Source organism: Poecilia latipinna, unplaced genomic scaffold (assembly GCF_001443285.1).
Source record: "Poecilia latipinna isolate Pla-1442-1.1 unplaced genomic scaffold, P_latipinna-1.0 Scaffold195, whole genome shotgun sequence".
In the NCBI taxonomy this organism is placed as follows: domain Eukaryota; kingdom Metazoa; phylum Chordata; class Actinopteri; order Cyprinodontiformes; family Poeciliidae; genus Poecilia; species Poecilia latipinna.
In genome coordinates, this window is record NW_015112811.1 from 463,019 (window position 1) to 482,261 (window position 19,243).

Below are 19,243 nucleotides of genomic sequence, written 5' to 3' on the forward strand. Positions count from 1 at the left end.
CGAAATCCATTTTTTGACTGACTGCGCTCTGTGAAATCCCCTCTGGATGCTGCTGTGTTGACTCCTGCATCCTTAAAGCAAGTCGGGTGTGTAGGGGGTGGAAAGCCCGCGCGGAGGAAAATATCCATATGGTATTAATTGAGGAAAACGGGGCGGAGGGAGGGGGGGGGGAGTTAAAAAGGGGCGTGGTTTAAGTGGGGTCTGTCAGACTTGAAACAGCCAAAAGGAAGAGAAGAAAGGATGGTGAGAACAGAAGAAAGCGCCGAACTGTAGTCGTAGAAAGTCCGGGGGCGGGGGGAAGTACTGAAAAGTGAGAGAACCCAGCGCGCGAGCCCAACTGAGACGCTCTTTGAAAAGCAACAACCGAATTCCTCCTTTCGAATAGAGGCGAATAGATAAAGGGTTTTAAATGCAACGTTGTGTGAAGATCATGGCAGCCGACACGAAGAGTTCACTGGGCAGCAATATCTGCACCAACCGCAGCCGGAGAAAGCTGCTGGTCGCTGTGGATCTCTTCTGCTTGTTCATAGGTAAGCACAGCTCACATATACTACCGTTTATACACAACGTGTGGTATTACAAAGTGACCGTGTGATATAATGAAGGTTTAAAAGCCCTACGTGTTACGATTTAAACATCAACTATTGAATCTGTCAATTCAAGCAAACTTATTGGGTGATTATGGCTGAAAAATGTCTCACGAGACAAGTGCTTCTTGTCAGTCGATATCGGTAATTAACGTTTTATTTTAATACTGCCAAACTGGTGACATGACGTTTCCGATTTTATCCACAATTTTTTATTTTCCAGTTGTACTCATTTTCTACTTTCACTCCAGGTGTTTGTTTTATTATTATTTTATATGTTTAAGAAGTTATGAGGCAGGGTGGCAATACCTGAAACCGTTGCTGCTATTCAACAGGTTGTTGCTAGGTAACCAAAGATCCAGTTACTTGACGCCGCCAACCTCGTTTAGCTGGCCGATAGATTCCCATAAAGCTGTTCGGTTCTAATTCGGAGTTCAGTGAAATTACTGAATATATCTGACGCATATTATTTTGATATTTATCACATGTCTACCGTCACATATTTATTATTGCCCCGCCCTGCTTAGCAGCTGTTTACAGTTGCCAAACTTAAGGTGGTTACAGAGCTAGAATCTCTTTCAATTAAATCTAATTTTATGAAGACAGCGGGTTTCTATTCAATTTACTTTACTTCTGGTTCCCATTTTGGTCTTTCGACCCTAATGAAATATGACAGCTTAATCCCCCAGTCAAACCCGCATAATTAAGCGCACATTATTTGACAAGTCGTATAACAGACTGGGTAATGGAGTCAAATATTGTTCAGCTGAGTTGTTTTATTTCTCTGCCTTTCTCAACCTCAGAAGTGAGAAACTTTTAAAATCTTTTTCAACAACAGGGATTTAATTGACCATCCTGGATAATTTTATTTTAAAAGAACACATTTACAAGTGAATAGTATATAAATAATGGGAATTGCATGTGATTCAGCCTTCACATGTTTGACTTTAAAGTATTTTACTTTAATATATTGCTATGGCTGATTTTAAGTTCCAATTGTGAACTCCGATAAGGATTATGATTGGTGCATAATTGTGGGTCTTGAAGCAGCTACAAATTAAAACCAAACTCCAGTCAGACTCAGAAGCTCCATTTTAACCCACAAAATAATCTGTTTTTATCTTTTCCAAATATTACATGAGTTTCTTGTGTTCCGTTTCTCCTTGGTCCCAGAAAATGGGCTGGCTTAGAGGAAACCCACTAATGAACTGTTCCAGCATTTCTTCCCTCTCCACCCACACCTGTAACCATACAAACCTCTGTTTTTTTTACCTTTTTTTTCCCAGAATGGCTCAAATTCTTCACAGCAACAGGAATGCTTCAGATGTGAACATCTGCTGAACTTTACGCTGTGCGTCTGGCTTAAGTGGTTATTTACCAGACCAATGTGGGTGTTAAAAATCTCACAACAGCTGCTGGTAGATTTAGTTTTTGATGCTGAAATATTTTAGAAATTAAAATGATTTACCTCGTTCTTCATACTAATTGATGCTTGATGTAACCACATGTCCATAATGTGTTGAAATGTCAGTGTGAAGCCACAGTTGCAAGCCAGATGTTAAGAATAATGCTGTTCCATCTTCCTGGCAAATCCACTGACTGTTTTACAATCTTGTAGAAAAAAAAAAATATATATTTTTATTTTTTTCTCATGAAAAAAATATGCTATGTTTAGAGTCAGGCTAGTTTTCATCTCTATGGAGGGTAAATCTCCATCATTTGTTCCATAAACATCACAGAGAGAAAACTTGTCAACAAACCAGCAGTGTGTTTCTTTCTAAAGATGTCGGGTTAAAGAGTCTGACCACAAGTAGGAAACTGTGGGCCACAACTAGCAATCTCCTTGGTCTGCTCTCGGCGCAGTTACTCCTGCCTCCAAGGACGTCATTTGGTTGTTTTACGGTGTTCCGGCTCCCCTCCTCTTTGTAGATCAGTAAAGACAAGAGTTTTCTGACAGGAAAATGTCATCCTGACTCGGATCTGACGGGAAACGTTTCTGTTTACATTAGACTGCGGAAGGTGGATATAGTGTTTCCCAGTTAATCTTCTGGGAAGATTAACTGGGAAACAAGTGGGAAACGTTCAAGTGGATGGCTCATAAGCCAAACATGCAGGCAAAGATACTCATACCATTAAACATTTATGAAGTTTGTCATTTGAGAAAGATCTTGAAAGGTTAGTTTGCAAATTAATTTTTTTTTTCTCATTTAGGGATTTTTATTTTTTTTTAAACTCCCTGTCTAGACAGTCTGGTTCTAACCAGACAACTCAGAAACGTCACTTGAGGAACACACCATGTAGCTGATTAAAACGTCTCTCATTGTACTCCTGAACAAACAAAACTTGTTCAACTTGTATGTTGGAAAAATGTCACCAGCAGGTGACCTTTCTATCTATATGATTTCTATCCATCAAGCTCGTTTGGCTCGTCTTGTTTCCCTGTAACGCTGTGGAAACATGAGCGAAGTTTTACCTCAGACTCAGCTGTGGTACAACTGGTTTTTTGAAGGCACAGCTGAAAGTTTAAAAACAGCCACATCATTGTGTGTATGTATACGTTTGTGTGTGTGTGTGCGCGCACGCACATAGGGCTCAGACATGTTCACGCACTCCACCGCAGACTGCAAGCAATCAAGTGGAAAATGTTTGTTTTTACAGTCACATCTTGGTGTTTCACTGAACGCCTCCAGCACATGTTGAGCATTTTCCACAGACGACATAAGAACCTGGTGAGGCACTGAAGAACCCATCAACACCCCTCATCATTTGATTGTTTTATGTTGAGACTAGGTTTGGGCCAAGAGAAAACATGCGTGAAGACAAAAATAGAAATGTTTAACATGATTAACTTGCTTTTTCTTTTTTATTTAACTTGCAGAAAACCAACAGTTACACCTGCTGGTGCTTAAGATGTAGAATATTAATTATAGCTGGGTATGATAAAGTATTTCTGAGATGTCAGGCTTTGAGGACTTTCACAGTATGAAGCTGCCGTTGCAGAACCAAAGGGGCGTGGCTTACTAATCGTAGCATTCACCAGCATAAGGCAGCTCTGAACTTTGCATCACAATACTCACCCCCAGCTGCCTAAATGCATCCAGTCCTTTAAGCAAAAACAAATTGCTTTCAGGTCACAGTGGCTCCGGGTTAATGACTATACTGTGGCGTATAAATTATTGGTTGGTCTTCTTCAAACCCTCACATTTTATCAGGACATTTTAGTTGATGCCAAAATCAAAACAAAAACATGTAGATCTATGAACAAAAGGATAATCTGATAATTTACTTGTTAATTAGTTGGGCTCAACAGACATGCTAACTTTCCAATTGTAATTTTAAATGGTTACCTGTAAAAATCACAGTGAGTTGCCATCTTTTAATTCCCTACTCATTAAGTGCATCTAAACAAAAAAAACTCCCCAAATTTTCCATCGTTTGGATTCATGAATTCATTTATTTTTACTCGGTTCAAAACTACCACTAACATTACAAAGTAGTAGTCTAAATCGGTCAAAATCAGAATTGGCGGGTCTGAGCTCAAGACAAATTGGAAATCTGTGTAAGCCACAAAAAGTCAGATAGGCGCATCCTTGAAAATGATCCATTTTCTGAAATTAAACATTTCTCTACACAGCTGAATTTGTAATTATTTGTACATTGATCTGGTTGTTGACCCATGACTAAGTAGGACTCCTGGTTGAACGAACCAAACTTGTCAGAGAACAACCGATGCTAATGTGAAGAACTCAACTTTTTCTTTGCTGTTTTAATTCTAGCTTCTCAGCATTTTCTCTCGCTCCTGTTGTCTTTCACATCGAGCTAGTGCCGGAAAACTTGCCCACACCTGCTGACAGGTGTTGATGTTGGCGCGACCGGCTCTCACCACCGCCCTCTGATGTTTCATGTGGGCTCTACTGAAGTGGGCAGGAGGGGAAAATCCCAGGAAGCCGTACTCATTGCTGATGCTGCAGTGTCAGGCGGATGCCAGGGGTCATGGCACCCGAGTCAGGAGGGAGAAGCAAAAACAGCCGAATGCCTGTAACCCGGGATCTGACTGCGACCTTCTGTTTCTTGTCATTCTTCCTCCTTTTACCCTGTTTCCAAGAAGTCATCTACTGTGCTTGGTCATTTTAAGGTTCATTTAAAAGCCACGGACTCGTGAATTCATCAGTGCGTTTGCCAGACCTTTCTTCTCTTTGAATCTCTGCCCTCCGAACGCCTCCTGGCTTGTGGTGAGTCCGAGTCTGAGTGAATGGGTTTAAAGGGGTTGCAGAGGTCTTTTCTCCGTCACATCAGCAGTCTGGATACCCTCCTGTGTTGTTCCCTTCAGAGACAGATGAACCAAACTGTTGGGGGATTTGACATTCAGGAGTAAACGCACTGTAAAACGCGGTATGTTTTGACAGTTACAGGCCCATTAAGACGTCCCGCCCGATTTCTTTTTCTTTTTCCTCCGGTACAGCTTCAGAGCGGAATGTCGCTCCGGCGTAGGTATTTGTTTGAAGAGTGGCTGAAAGTTAATAACGTGAACCCTGTTGAACGTGGAAGGCCGAGCGGCATTCTGGATTTCCCAGAGCGCCAGAACTCTCTGTAACCTGAACTCAGCCCAGCTGGACCTTGAAAACCACAACCTAGCAGTTCTGTGTATGTGTGTGTGTGTGTGTAATTGGTTGGGTATGTTAGGTTGAGGGGCTCAGCAAGTCAAGCATGTGTTGACATTCAGTCTAAGAAATTGCCCCGACCACCCTCCCCAACACCAGCAGTCTGCTTGTTTTTTTTTATATCTGCAGATCACAGCCGACTTGACAGCCCAGCGTCACTTTGAAGTGGAGTGGAAGCATATTTTCTCTATTCTGTCTTGAGATTTGAGGGCCTCTCCTGGGTACCTCAGTTACCCCGGGATATCAAAGTCCTCCATCGCTGCCTCTTGAGATCGAGGAAATAAGCTGTCCGTATTGGCTCTTTGGCTAAGTTACATCCGGTCTGTTTGTTGTCAGCAGATAAGAACAGATCTTTTCGCTACTTCAAGTGGTGAAAGACACTAAATCGATCAGACACAAATACCCACAAGGCGTCTTCAAAAGGCCCTTTTAAGGTCTACCTCAAAGCCGCGACCGGAAATATAGTGCCACTCAAGGTGTTTTTTTTTTGTTGTTTTTTTGTTTTTTCCGGTTTGGCAAACATTTGACATAGTTCGGTGTTAGAGACTGGAAAGATAACTGCCATGGGTTAAAATTGCGCAGTTTCACTAATTCATAACCATGCATGGATTTAAGCAAAAATGTGGAATTAACAGGTTACCTTTAGTAATTACTTTCAATGTTTCTGTATTCTGCTAATGTAAAAACAAAATTACTAATATTGTGTTTCCATAAAATAAGGAATTTAAAAGATTTTTAATGCAATAAGTCATTTATAAATCATGGCAGCGACGAATGTAAATGGTTACATTGATCAACCGTCAAAGGAAACATTAGTATCTTATACTTAGGAATGGCTGTGTATGTGACATTTTGGGGAAATTGTATGTGGTGGTTTTACAAATGAGCATTGGAAATTGACCCCCAAAATAGTATCATCCTCCTACTACTTCCTGTCCTCTTCTTCGTTTTTGCCAGTAGTAACATCTGGCTGATGAATATATGACTCGGGTTGGATAGATTTCGATCCACCTCAACCTAGCTCAGGATTTTTTTTTTTTAATTGGTGTGTTTCCATTAATCGCAAACTTTACATAATTTCAATTTGTCCAGTAGTATGCTTGAAGGAAAATCTTTTCTACTGCTTTCTTCCACAGAGTTTTGGGAAAACTGGTACTTCAGCATTTTCACTGTGCTCTCATTGAAATGAATGGAATAAGAGGACAAAATAAATAGTTTTGATCTTAATATTCTGTGGAATTTTCTTATTTTAATTGCAATGGTGTTCAGTTAAACTTATGACGATGCTGTCCTCGGAACTCCTGAAAGCGGTTTGTATTTTCTCTCCCAAGTTAAGCGTTTAAAAAAAAATATATATATATATATATATATATATATATATATGTGTGTGTGTGTTCTGAAAAAAACCTGCCTCACCTTCCACTCATGTATCTGTCCAACCATGCAGTGGTTCTTGTCGGCATACTTTTGGAAAAGTCTTCTGTCTGGCTGCCTTACCAGAGGGGGTTCTTCTGTGACGACCAGAGCATCAGATTGTCCTATAAGAACAGCTCGGTGCCCACTTCTGTTCTCACAGCTACGGCCATCTCTCTTCCCTTGTTCTCTGTAAGTCCTGGTGTGGTAAAAGCAGGAGGATGAGGGGAAGCCTGTGTCGGAGTGCGCTCAGTTCGCCAGTGGCTGGATTTTTCACATCACACACTCATTTAATGGCTTCCACAGGCTCTGAGTCGCACGCGGTGGTTATGTCCCATTGACTGCAAATCATGTATGCAGCACATTACTTGTCCACCAGTTTCCACTGTTTGATTCAAATCCCGGCCTTCAGGCAGCCGCTGGTGTACATTCATTTTACCAAACGCATACAAAATCGGCTGTTTATTCATAAAGAAAAATATCTAAAAATATGAACTATCCCAAATTGAAATAATACATTTTTTTTAGCTTTTCCTACCAATATATTTTAGATCTAAGACATTCAAATTACAGTCCTACAAGAAGAGAATGTGTTAAAAAATGAGGGAAATGATAAATCCTCATATTAAGGTTATGAAATGAGACAAAGTATTTTTATTTTTACCAACAGAGTGAAGGTTTGACAGCTAACAAAATTTATTTTAAAGAGTCTAATCAGTGCAGAATAATCTACTGTAGTTCAGGTGCAACGTTGTAGTATTTGAGACCGTTATGATTAGACAATTCCTTTTTTAGAATTTGGCTAATTTACTACAGAAATTTTAGCTAATTCTTTAGAATATGGCTAATTCCAAAGAAACATTTTTATAAATCTCAAATTGTGAAGAACTAGGGTTTTGAACCAGAGAAGCTAACACCAACTAGTGTCGTTAGCAGCTAACCGCTAGCCACTTGGGTATTCCGACCTTGCAAACAAATGTTTAATAGCACTTTCCATCCTTTTTTTTAATGCCTACTCAAAATGCTGAGTCAGTAAAGTGTTTATGATTTGACTCCTTAAGTTTTCAACTCTAGAGCCACTTCCCTTCTTGTTATAAGGGTCTCAAACAGCTAAAACAAGCTGGCAAGCTTAAATTGCACAACTTTGGATCCTACAATAATGGAATTTTCTTCATGCAATTTAATTTTCTACAATTAAATAAGGATGTGTGCATCTTAAAGCGATTTTACTAAATGTTTTTACTAAGCAGATGGATTCCCACTGATTCAAACTCATCAATACCATTAGGGGTTATTTTTTTTACTTTTATGAGGCAATTTCTGAGCCCAACTTGGACAACTTGCTGCTTATTATCATTAGAGTAACAGACTTCCAAATTCAGTCCTGAGACAAAACCACAAGCTCAAATTTTCAGCTTATTTTTCAAATATCTCTTATAAAATGAGAGTTTCTCAGAAACATTCAGCTCAACAGAATGATTCCTTACGGCAAACAAAAACAGCTGTAAGGTAAAGCATCCTCGATCTTCAGTTGACAGGCTGAGTCACGACCCCAAGTCGGATCCTTCGGTAAACAACTGGCCAATTAGCAGTCATTACTTTATTAGTCACAGATAACAGCCACAGAACGAACTGAGCCAGCTCCAGCTGTTCTCTTGTCATCCCCTGCTTGCCACCACTGCCTCTGTGATTTGTGTGTCATTAACCTAGCGCCTCCATCTCTCTCTCTCTCTCTCACCCACCCACCCATCCACCTCTTTCGTCCTCCCCCATTTGCTTCCCTTCCCTTCTCTTCCACTCCATTCCCATCCCGTTCCATCCCGTCCCAAACTCCTCTCCGCCCTCTCTGTGCCACTCACTCGCCCTCTCCTCGCTAGCCGGCCTGCCTTTCTTGGTCATTGAGACCTCCGCTGTTCAGCCGAACCGTAGAGGGTTTTACTGCGACGATGAATCCATCAGGTACCCGGCCAAAAGCAGAGAGATCGTTAGCGACACTCTGCTTAGCGCGACAGGCATTCTAATCAGCATCCTCTCTGTAAGTCACCTCACTCTCATCACTAATGTCATCTTCACTCCTCGGGTTTCAGCGCCGCTCACAAGTACTAGCAGCACCTGTGGGAGCCATGTGAATTCTCATGCTAATTTTTATTATTATTATTATTATTATTATTATTATTATTATTATTATTATTCCTGTTTGCAGTAGATGCTATTTCATGTTTTCTGTCTACAAAAATGATTTAAACATATATGCAAACCGTCCAATCAGCTACAGCTGCTCATGTTTGCCTCAAAGCGTACCCACAGCTCAATCCATAGTTTTTTCAGGAACGTAGTAAAAACAATTTCTTATCGCATTGAAAATAAAATATTCCAACAAATTTAAAAGCATCAAATTTATTTTTATTTTACCAGATTACTGGTTCCACAATTATTGCCACCAATTAACAAACTGTAAAACAATTTGATTTTTGTCCTTCTCTTTAGGTTTTATAGTGTCAAAGATATTTTAATGAGTAATCAATGATGTATTGTTACTCCAGTACAGAAAGATGATGGGAATAGGCTTCCCTTGGATATCCTTGAAAATGAGAAGGACAAGAGAACATGCCGTAAAAAGTAAGACACGTATGTTGATCTTCATAAAATCAGCAAATGGATAGAAGCACTTGCTAAAACAATCCAACGATTTAGGGTTTATTCCAAACAAATACTTTTTAAAACAAAAGAAAAGTACCATTTATGCAAGTTTTTTGAACACTTCTACATGAGGGCTGCTACTAACACAGGCATAAACATGCTTACTTCAAACAACGTTTTGGAACTTTTATCTCCCGTTTCGGGGCTTCGAGGGAACAAACTAAGATGATCCTGAATGATGACTGATGTGACTCTTCTCCACACCTGGGCCATCAGCCAGAGCCGCTGCCTCCAGAGCATTCCAGATGAGAACGAACCGACAACACTCTCTCCTGAGTTTTCCCTAGAGGAAGCAAGATGACTAAAATGATTAGGACTTTCACAGTAAAGTGAAGTTTGGAGTAGTTTGGAGGACTCTACTGAGAGAAAGCTGAGCATCTTCAGCCCAGAGTCTGGTAATTAAACTCATTACTGCTGGAACTCGTGCAGTTTTGTTTGAGCGTCTCTCGCCAGGCTGCTTTTGACAGATACAGCAATAAAGAAGAAAATTACAAGACGATTTTTTTTTTTCCCACGTCTAAAGACAACAACTCATACTAAATGACTCAGCCGCTACATGGAAACCCAAATTAAACTCCAGCGACTTTTGTAAGAACTCGGCAGCGACCGCGCCGAGTAGACGGAGCCTGCCCAAGCGTGTAGTTAGTGCTTACAAAACTCTACTCCCCCCCACTCTCTCCCCCCAACACAGAGTAGCCACAGAGTAATACATTCACAACCACAGATGGGTCGTTTGTGTGCAAACAGATTCCCGCAGCTCCCAGCCCCAAAACATAAGGCCCGTTTAAAAAGTTAAATGTTATACCTCACATAATATGTCCAGTTTTCACCTCGGCCGAGCGACACCGCGTTGCTTCACGGCTGAGGGTGCATGTGTTGTGTACCCTGCCCTTCACCTCCCACCGCCCCCCAGGAGCAGAGTACTGCACGGACCTAAAGCCACAGGGGTGAGAAGGAGCCGGCAGGCTGTGTAATTACGGTTGACGCAATGGTTGTTTGGTTAAATACCATAATTGCTGGGGTGGAATTGTGGTGAGGGCCCCAAACAAGGAAAAACAAAAATGGCCATATATTTCATTTTCCCCCAGCAATACATGACTTTTGGATCCATCTCCAACACCCCACCTAGAGAGCTCTGGCCAACATTTGTATTTTATGAAGCAGAAGAAAAAACAAACTTATTTAGTGCTTCATTGCTCAGAGACGGAGAGCTGGAGGGAAACCGAGAGGTCGTGGCCTTTTTGTAGTTTATGTAATTTATGCTGGCCTTTGTCAGGGTGAAAGTAGAAATAATATGCTGTCACTTTTGAAACTTTATCCAAAGAGCAAATCAGCTTCTTTTTCTTTTTCTTTTTCCTCCGTTATGGTAAGATTTTCACATCGTCGCCGTGTTGCAGACACCAAATGGGCTTCTCTCTCAAACCATCTCTCCGTCAACTCTGACCAGCTTCCGTCTCCTTTTGGAAGGAAAGCCACTCATCCGTACAGGAAGTGGGCAAATAACAGTTGTCCAGTCAACAGAGTCCCCTGAATATTCTGTGGATCTTTGCCACTCCTCCAGAGTTACCTCAGACCCACTAAAATATTGTCTTTTATAACCTGGCTCTGTTTTAAACATCACAACCATATCCCTGTCTGCTGGTGTTCTTTAGGCCTTTGCAGAACGACCGGATTTATACTGATTTAAATTAGACACAATTGGACTCCCATTTCCTCCCAAGTAGACGTAAACTCCCAATAAAACCCAACAAATTTCGTGGTTGTAGTGTGACCAAATGTGGAAAGAAGTTCAAGGTGCATGACGGCTTTCTCGAGGTACTGCGCGTTCATTACCAAGCAACTCGATTCATCTGTTCGCTCAGTGAAAACCTTCTGCACAAGAGGAACCAGATGTGTTGTCTTTCCTCCAGCTGGGGTAGCTGCATCTGGCTCTAAAGGCCTGTGTGGTGGAAACAACACTTTTTCTTTTTTATCTGCTTGTTAAATCTCCAGTGTTTTCCAGACCGAGGCTCACTGACCCCTCCCCATCCCCTCCTCGGAAGAATGCGCGATGAATTCGAGATGCTAACGTGAAAACAGCCAGACGTCCGCATTTTCAGAAAGACCGCCTGTGCGGGGGGAAAAACAAACATGCGCCTGGTGGAATCTGGCCGCCGCCAATCAGACACGTCGCCTAGCTCAGCATTTCCTTGATTAGAACCAGCAGTGACTCCCCCCAACCCTACTCTCCTCCTCATTCCTTTTCTCACTTTTCTGCCTCTCCTCCCTTACTTGCAATATTTATTGTTCCTTCAATTGTATTAGCATATCTTCTTGGCCATTCCATCCTCCCTTCTTGTCATTCTGTACCTTCTGTCCTCCCCCCTCCCCCATCTGTCTCTCACTCCTCCACAGCTTCAATTGTAAACAGCTTGGAGACAACAGAAGAAGATGAGGTTAGGGGGCAGGGAAGGCACTTTTGAGCTCGGACAGCTGTTTTGAGTCATGAATATTCATCTCTCCTTGATTGTTCCCTGCAATGTTCAATGGGGGTTTTTTCATTGTTTTCGCTCAGAGGAAGAGTATAACAGAGTAAAGACATTCAGCATATTGGCAGCCCTAATGTGTAGAAAGCTCAGTACTTCGTTCTAGTCTATCAAAGACCTACATAAAGTGCTGACAAATTAAAATAGATAATTGATACTCAAGCAAACCCCAAGGCTTGTCTCAGTTACCAGTCAGTGATTAGTTTTAGTTCTAATTAATGTTTAGACTGGTTCAATCTGATGATATACGACAAATTAGTACCAATATGCCCAGATTTCTTTACAGTACCCTTTGAGCAGATCATACAAAATGACTTTAAATTGTTGCCAAAGCAGGTATGAAATATCCACCTGACAGGTCTGAGTTAATGCAGAGTTGGTTTAAAATGTTCTCCATTTTGAACCCCAAAAAAAGTCTAATACAGGGGTGCACAAGTCCAGCCCACGAGAGCTACCAGCCTGCAAGTTTTAGAAGTATCCTTACTCCAACAGACCGGGATCAGCTCTACAGAGGTCTGATAACGAGCCATTAATTTGATTCAGATGTGTTGAACCAGGGATGCAGCTGAAAGTTGCAGGATGGTAGCTCTCGAGGACTGGACTTGGGCACCCCTGGTCTAATAGGAAACCACCAAAGCTATGAAACAATGAAGAGGCAAAACGGCAAAGAGCAAAATGTCCATTGTTCTTCAATAGCTCACGATAACTTCAAAAAGGCCATTTCACCGACATCCGCTTCCTCTCTCTCCTCTCAGATCATAATAGGTGAAAGCTTCAGGATCTTCTTTATGAGCGAAGGAACCAAGTCGTTTGTCGGGAACCCCTACTTTGCTGCTTTCTACAAACAGATTGGGTTGTTCGCCTTTGGCTGTGCCATCAGCCTGTCCTTCACCAACATCGCTAAGGTGTCGATAGGCCGCCTGCGGCCAAACTTCATCGATGTGTGCAAGCCTGACTTCTCCACCATCAACTGCTCCATGGGCTACATTACGGAGTACAAGTGTCAAGGGCCAGAGAGCCAAGTCCTAGAGGCTAGGTATGGTGTGCTAACCCATGGGTCAGTCACCCACAAGCAAATGCCGTTGGTTTGGACATTTGTTAAGCGCTACGATGCTAACTGATGAACGTTCTCCTCAGGAAGTCATTCTTCTCTGGACACGCGTCGTTCTCCATGTACACCATGCTCTACCTGGTGGTGAGTTTCCAGATGTTCATCCTTTTACTCGTTCTGTTCTTTAATAACTATAATAAAAATAAATAAATAAATAAAAAAATCTTCCTTTGGTCTACAGTTTTACCTGCAGTCTCGCTTAACTTGGAAAGGAGCCCGCCTGCTGCGCCCGTTAATTCAGTTCACCCTCATCATGATGTCCTTTTACACTGGCCTGACCCGGGTGTCCGACCACAAGCACCACGCCTCCGACGTCCTGGCCGGGTTCTTTCAGGGCGCTCTGGTGGCCGTCTGCGTCGTAAGTCGTCACACTCTTCTATAAAGATATCCAAATTATAACAGCAGATAAAATATTTCATTTTTATCTAATGAAATATTTCTTACATTGCAAACCTTAAGATTTTTTTTTATTTTTGTAGAGCTCAGAACGTCATGCAGAAGTAGTTAGAAATTAAAGAAACAAACTATGACCTAAATTTTTTAAAAATTTATAAAAACAATTTGTTAAATAAAATAAGGTTTGATTATGTTTTCTTTAATAAGTCTACAGACTTATCTGAAATTCCCTGGAGACGTGTTTCAGAAAAATATACAGGAAAGACTTTGCTGCTTTGATTTTGCTGATGCTTTATGTATAAAAAAGTGAAGGTATAATAAGCTTGTGCTTCAGCCTACACCTTTTGGTTTACACTTTGTGTTTGTGCCATTGACAGGAATTTAAATATTGTTTATTTCTGCACGAGCTGTGGTTTTTTTTCAGCACTGTGTGTCGTTTTTGTTACGTGAATATGTAAATGTTAAAAATAACCAAAAATAGTTGTTACAATTATTTTCTAGGACCTTTAGAGGGTAGCAACAAACAGTAAAGTCGTATCAAGACATAGCTACAGTTAGCTAAAGACTTTGAGTGCTGTTACAAAACGATCCTTTAAGCCTCGCATCTTTTGTTTTTGACTTCAAAAACGAGCTCAAAAGGATGAAGATGTTAAAAGTACGTAGCTAAATTTGGAACTTCTGAATTGACTTCCTGTAGTACTTTTTCAGAGACCAAGTGCTGAGTGGTAACACTGTTTTCTCAGCAGAGACACCTTCTGTTTAAGAGGAGGACTGCAGCGAGTATTGCATGTTTGAAGTGCTAGTTTAAACATCACCGATGCTGAGGATATTTGTTAGCTTTTTTTATCGTATGTCTATTGGTAGATGTACAAAAGTTAGCAAAGATTTTAACAATTTAAAAAATCATGAACAACGTTTTTGTGTGTGTGTATGTGTGTGTGTTCTAAATTGTCCAAGACGTCCACATCAAATTGTAAACCGAACAGGGTTACAGATAAGATATTAGGAGTGAATAACTAGCCACAATCATTAAAAGTGCCATTATATAATTTTTAAGTATAAATAATTGTGGATAGGCAGGAAGTTATATTTATATTTTTAGACCATGACAAAGAGTAGAAAGTCTTTTTTTTTTTCTGGCCAACTGCAAACCTTTAAAGAATCCCCTCTCTTTCTGCCTGGCAGGTTTTCTTTGTGTCCGATTTGTTTCGGCCCAAAAGAAGATGGTGCTCTGTGACCCAAATGCCGGTGAAGAAAGATTGCCTTCCTCCAGCAGACATCCAGGAGCAGGGCAACCCTCTCTCCATGGTGTAGAAACAAGGCTGAAAACCGACTGCAAGCAAGAAATGAGCAGAATTTTGCCTTTTTTTTTCATTGTTATATTCCTTCAGCCACTTCTTCTTACTGAATAAAATGGACTCTCTGGAAAGTGCAGAAGTGAACCACAGAAAATGGTTAAAGAAAGTTTTGCTTTCTGAAGAACTTTTTTTTTTTTTTTTAGTTTTTCCCAAAATCTCACAAGACATGTGAATGTGTAGGGAGGTGAGGTGAGGTGAGGTTTTTGTTTTTTTTATGTTACACAAGGAGTATTTGACCTTCTCTTCTGTTATGAAGAACTTTTTGGGGGTTTTTCTGAACAAAAGTCCGGAAATCAAGCATAAGCCTACGAATGGCAGCTGTTAACAAAGCTGTGTGCGGCTGTTCTGCATTTTGTTTCTCTGGTCACAGGGGCTCCACTCATAGCCCTGCTCCTCACTGTGTGACTCATATTTGGACAGAATAATAAAAAAACAACAAATTCCTCTATTTCAGGAAGGATATTGTTTTAGTTTATTACAAGCATTGCATGCGTGACTTTTAAAGCACTATTTTCCTTTGGTATTGTTCGTCACCTCTTTGAACGACCTTTTTGAAAAGCTTTTGGAAAGCTTCACTCTGTGTATAGTTCAGTGTTCCCTCAGACGTTACAGTTATGTGGAAAATACAGTGACGATGTGGGTGGGTTTTAGATGTGGGCCTCGTTCTGCTGGCATGGATGGGCCCCTACTGAGCCGTTTAATGAAATGACATATATGTGCCAGACGGGTGTTCACGTGTTAGGTCAGAGTGTGTGTGTGTGTGTGTGTGTTTTAAGACGGCTTTGTGTTTTAATGTTAGGTCATATATTTCAGTATTCATCGCCTAAAAGTGTGGCAGAGAAGAGGCACCTGTTTTAGCATATAAATGTATATGGAGACAAGAATGAATGATGCAATTTGATCACATGAACCCATGACTTATCATTGGTTTCCTAAAACACTTATGGCTACGTAGCTATGTATGAATGTGTTGCCAGTAGAGATGCACTGGCCAGCGACTGGCCAGTTGGAAACTCAAAAATCTAGTCCTTTCCAACCAGTGAATGCACCATAACAAAGGCTAATACCATGGTTAGCATGGAGCTGTTAGCCTTTGTGAATCATTGATATGGATGTAATTCAAAGCTAGCCATGTTCAGTATCAGTAAAATGTTTTAAAACAAGTCGAAAGAAGAACCAAAACTTTAAGAAGCTAAGGTTAGCCGTATTTGCAATGGAGGGATGCTAGCTGCTCATTCAGGCTGGACTCCCAACACTTCTGAACATATGCTAACCATTGTAATTTTATGGTTAGCATAAAATTACAATGCTAATGCCAATGTTTTTGGCATTGCGATACGATGCCAAAAACATACTACTTATAGTAGCTTATGTTGTAAAATCACATAATTATGATGTCAGTAGAGATGCGCTGACCTGTGACTGACCAGCTGGAAACTCAAAAAGTCAGGGATAGCACTGTAACGAAGGCTAAGAGGTTATACAGTTAACCTTGGACAAGCTTCAACATGGACATTATTGTATGGAGCTAGCGGTGTTTGGTATCAGTGAAATGTTTTAACCTTGAGTCAGAAGAAGAACCAAAGGTTAAGCTATTTAAAGGTTAGCTGTATTTACTGTGGATGGATGCTAGCTGCTCTGGACTCCTTATGGTGTTAATACTTCTGGACTTTTTCAAGTACCAACTACTCTAATCATACTAACCACTGTAATATCTAGGATCTCATGCCAAAAACAACTCATAGTGTTATCTCTATTATTTTCTTCCTGTTTTATTGTGACCCCTTTCTCACACAGAGTGACGTCGCCTCCGATCAAATTTAATTGGTTCATTTAAAAATAATTAATGATCTCTGACAGCAGGAATTCTTTATTAAAAATAGTTTAAGTGACAAATCAGACTCAACTTAAACTGATATTACTAGATATAGGCTGCTATTATAACTTAACCGTAGGAACTGCACATTTAGCCGTTTTTTTTAACTAATATATTTTAGAACCATAGATACAATCTGTACAAAATTTTAGATTGACAACAAAACTCTGATCTGCGAATCTCTAGATGACATAAACCTAATGTAGGTTTACACCTGCAGTGTAATACCTGCAGTTTGCTTGCATGACTCCATTGTGAAACATGTATAGGAAGCCAGTGCCTTAAAATATCCAGACTCGCTTATAAATAACTAAGACTGCCTCAGAAAGTTCACTGTGCCACTACGTGTTGTAAATTGCTGTAAAGTGTGTCCTGTTTGTATCCTGCAGAAACGCCCACTATGACTCTGCGTTGAGACCTGTGTAAATGTAGAACGTGCTTCTGTGTGAGGCAAACAGCGTCCAGTGAAGTGAATATTAACTTGTATTAAAAATGAGAACGAAGCGGGTCAAAACCAGGTTCCTTCGGTTCTGGGTTGTTTTGTTTTTTTGTTTTGTTTTGTTTTGTCATGAAAACAAAATGAAAAAAAAACAACCTTTTAATATTTTTGTAATGTGAAATTTTATACCATAAAACTGTATTAAAGAAAGAATATCTTTAATAAAAACACAAAAGGAAAATGAAGTGGAACATTTCTTTGTGGTTTTTGTGTTATATTTAAGCAGGCAGCCAACTTTGCGTGTGATGAGGAGATTTTGGGCGTGGGGCAGTGGTAGACTTCCACGAGTCTCTTCCTGTGGGGAAATAGTGAACATTCCAGGTTTTAACCCTGCTCCGCATCACCCCTCTGGAATAATATAAAGTCCACACAGAACCTATTCCACAGTGGCAGACTATGCTAGCATGTGGACATGCTTAGAAGCTGCACAATTGTGTTTACTGCCCTGGATTATCCATTTAGACCTCCTTGTGTCCATGAAACGTAGAATAGAACATCCACAGGTTGAATCATACTGCTCAGAGTGTACACACACACACACACACACACTATCTTAAGCTAATTGTTGTTAGAAACTCAGGCAAATAGAGCTGATTAGCTTAATAAAATGCAAAAGTGGATTTTAGGTGGAAAACTTTTGTTTTAGCTGGAGTGTGTTTTGCCTGCAGATCTGTCCAGAGGCTTTAATACATCTATCTCTGACATGACAGACAATCTTTTAACAAGAGAGTTGAACTACAAACACGCAACCTGAGTAACAGAGTTGACTTCTGCCTAATGATGGTGAAGTATTTTTTCGTACAACATATCTAAAATATACAAAAGAAAAAATACAATTTAGGAAGCTGACATATGTATGTACAGTGCTACTTGACATGCTATTGGCTGGTGTTTACAAGGCAGCCAATCCAGGAGCACCACTCATTGTATTCGGCGTTTGATTGGTCGCACCCTGAAGCGTGAGGATAAGGAAGACCATAGACATTAGCTTCTGCTGTAGTGCTAAAACGGTTCCCGCTGTGCGTATTAATGAACATTAAGGTATATTTGGTTTCAACTATTAAAATAAAACCATTAAAGCGATTTTAAAAGGGGTGTCAAGTATTTGAGGATTTGAGTTGCATAAGGTTGAATTTATTAAGGCTTTTCTGTACTTGTCACAACACACTTGCACTTTATTAGACAATACCAGGAGAAAACAGGTCAAACTGCATAACAAAATCTAAACAAAGAAGCAGGAACGAGATTATTAATCTAACTCACAAACTCATCTACAGAACTTACTGGTCTGCGAAATAAAACATTTAATACAGGGAAACTCAAAAGGTTACTTCCAGAAAAACAAACAATACAATAGAAAAAAGAAAACCTCCATTTGGTTGTACCAAGTGATGTAATCATACATACACCTATTTAAACAGGAAGTGCTGGGCCGGCCAATCCCATGCCTGTTGGGGCCAAACAATGGTGAGTACAAAAGAAACAAGCAAGTTATCAGAAATGTAAATTGGAACAAATGAAACATTCATATTTATCTAACGGTTTAACTTTAAATATAACATATATGTAGGGCCCCAAAAAAGGCTCAGCCGGTGTTCTGAAGACAGTGGCATTCTTTGATCTATCCATCAGACAAAAGTCCGCATGATGATTTAACCCCAGAACCCAATATTTATTTATTTATTTTTTTCCCAGTGTGACCAAAGAACACATGTATGAACTCTCTTCATATGAGCCGCTAACAAAAACTTGGCAGCATTTATTGTAAAATAGATATACTGCCTCATCTTGGTACCGTTTCAGCTTACATTTCTGGTGGGCTGTGGTGAGTATTAAAATCTTCAGAAGTTATATCCAGGCTCATGCGGCTTTTATTGTTTATGGTGACATGACAGTTTCCCCCCCGACTGCCTGGATACTTTTGTTTCATTGACATCATGGGTTTTCAAAGTTAGTATTGAGTTGTTTGATCGATTGTTCCAGGTTATTCTGAACTGACCATGTTCAGACTTTGGAGCTACACAAGCCTCTTGTACTTGTGAGTGGCTACGTATGCGGCGTTTTGGGGAAATTGTAGTCAGCACATTGGATCGACACACAACTTTGACGCCGTGAGA

At 40.4% G+C, this 19,243-nt stretch overlaps 1 protein-coding gene and 1 long non-coding RNA gene across 3 annotated transcripts; one reads left to right on the forward strand and one right to left on the reverse strand.

The window, feature by feature from the left end:
• The first annotated feature begins 235 nt into the window (after positions 1-235).
• Positions 236-15,384, forward strand: LOC106946525 (lipid phosphate phosphohydrolase 3). Of its 2 annotated transcripts, none has more exons than XM_015030912.1 (6): positions 236-530; positions 8,539-8,696; positions 12,642-12,922; positions 13,024-13,081; positions 13,179-13,355; positions 14,579-15,384. In XM_015030912.1, the coding sequence occupies exons 1-6, from the start codon at positions 410-412 to the stop codon at positions 14,705-14,707; spliced, it is 924 nt and encodes a 307-aa protein (XP_014886398.1). In that variant the 5' UTR covers positions 236-409; the 3' UTR covers positions 14,708-15,384. The 2 variants fall into 2 exon arrangements, with proteins under 2 accessions (XP_014886398.1, XP_014886397.1); XM_015030911.1 differs by lacking the exon at positions 8,539-8,696 and adding an exon at positions 6,696-6,853 and having other exon boundaries at positions 239-530.
• A 713-nt stretch (positions 15,385-16,097) lies between these two features.
• Positions 16,098-17,305, reverse strand: LOC106946527 (uncharacterized). The gene is made up of 2 exons (XR_001424791.1): positions 16,654-17,305; positions 16,098-16,602 (listed from the first exon to the last, which is right to left on the reverse strand). It is a non-coding gene; the product is annotated as an uncharacterized LOC106946527 (long non-coding RNA).
• Between the last annotated feature and the right edge of the window lie 1,938 nt (positions 17,306-19,243).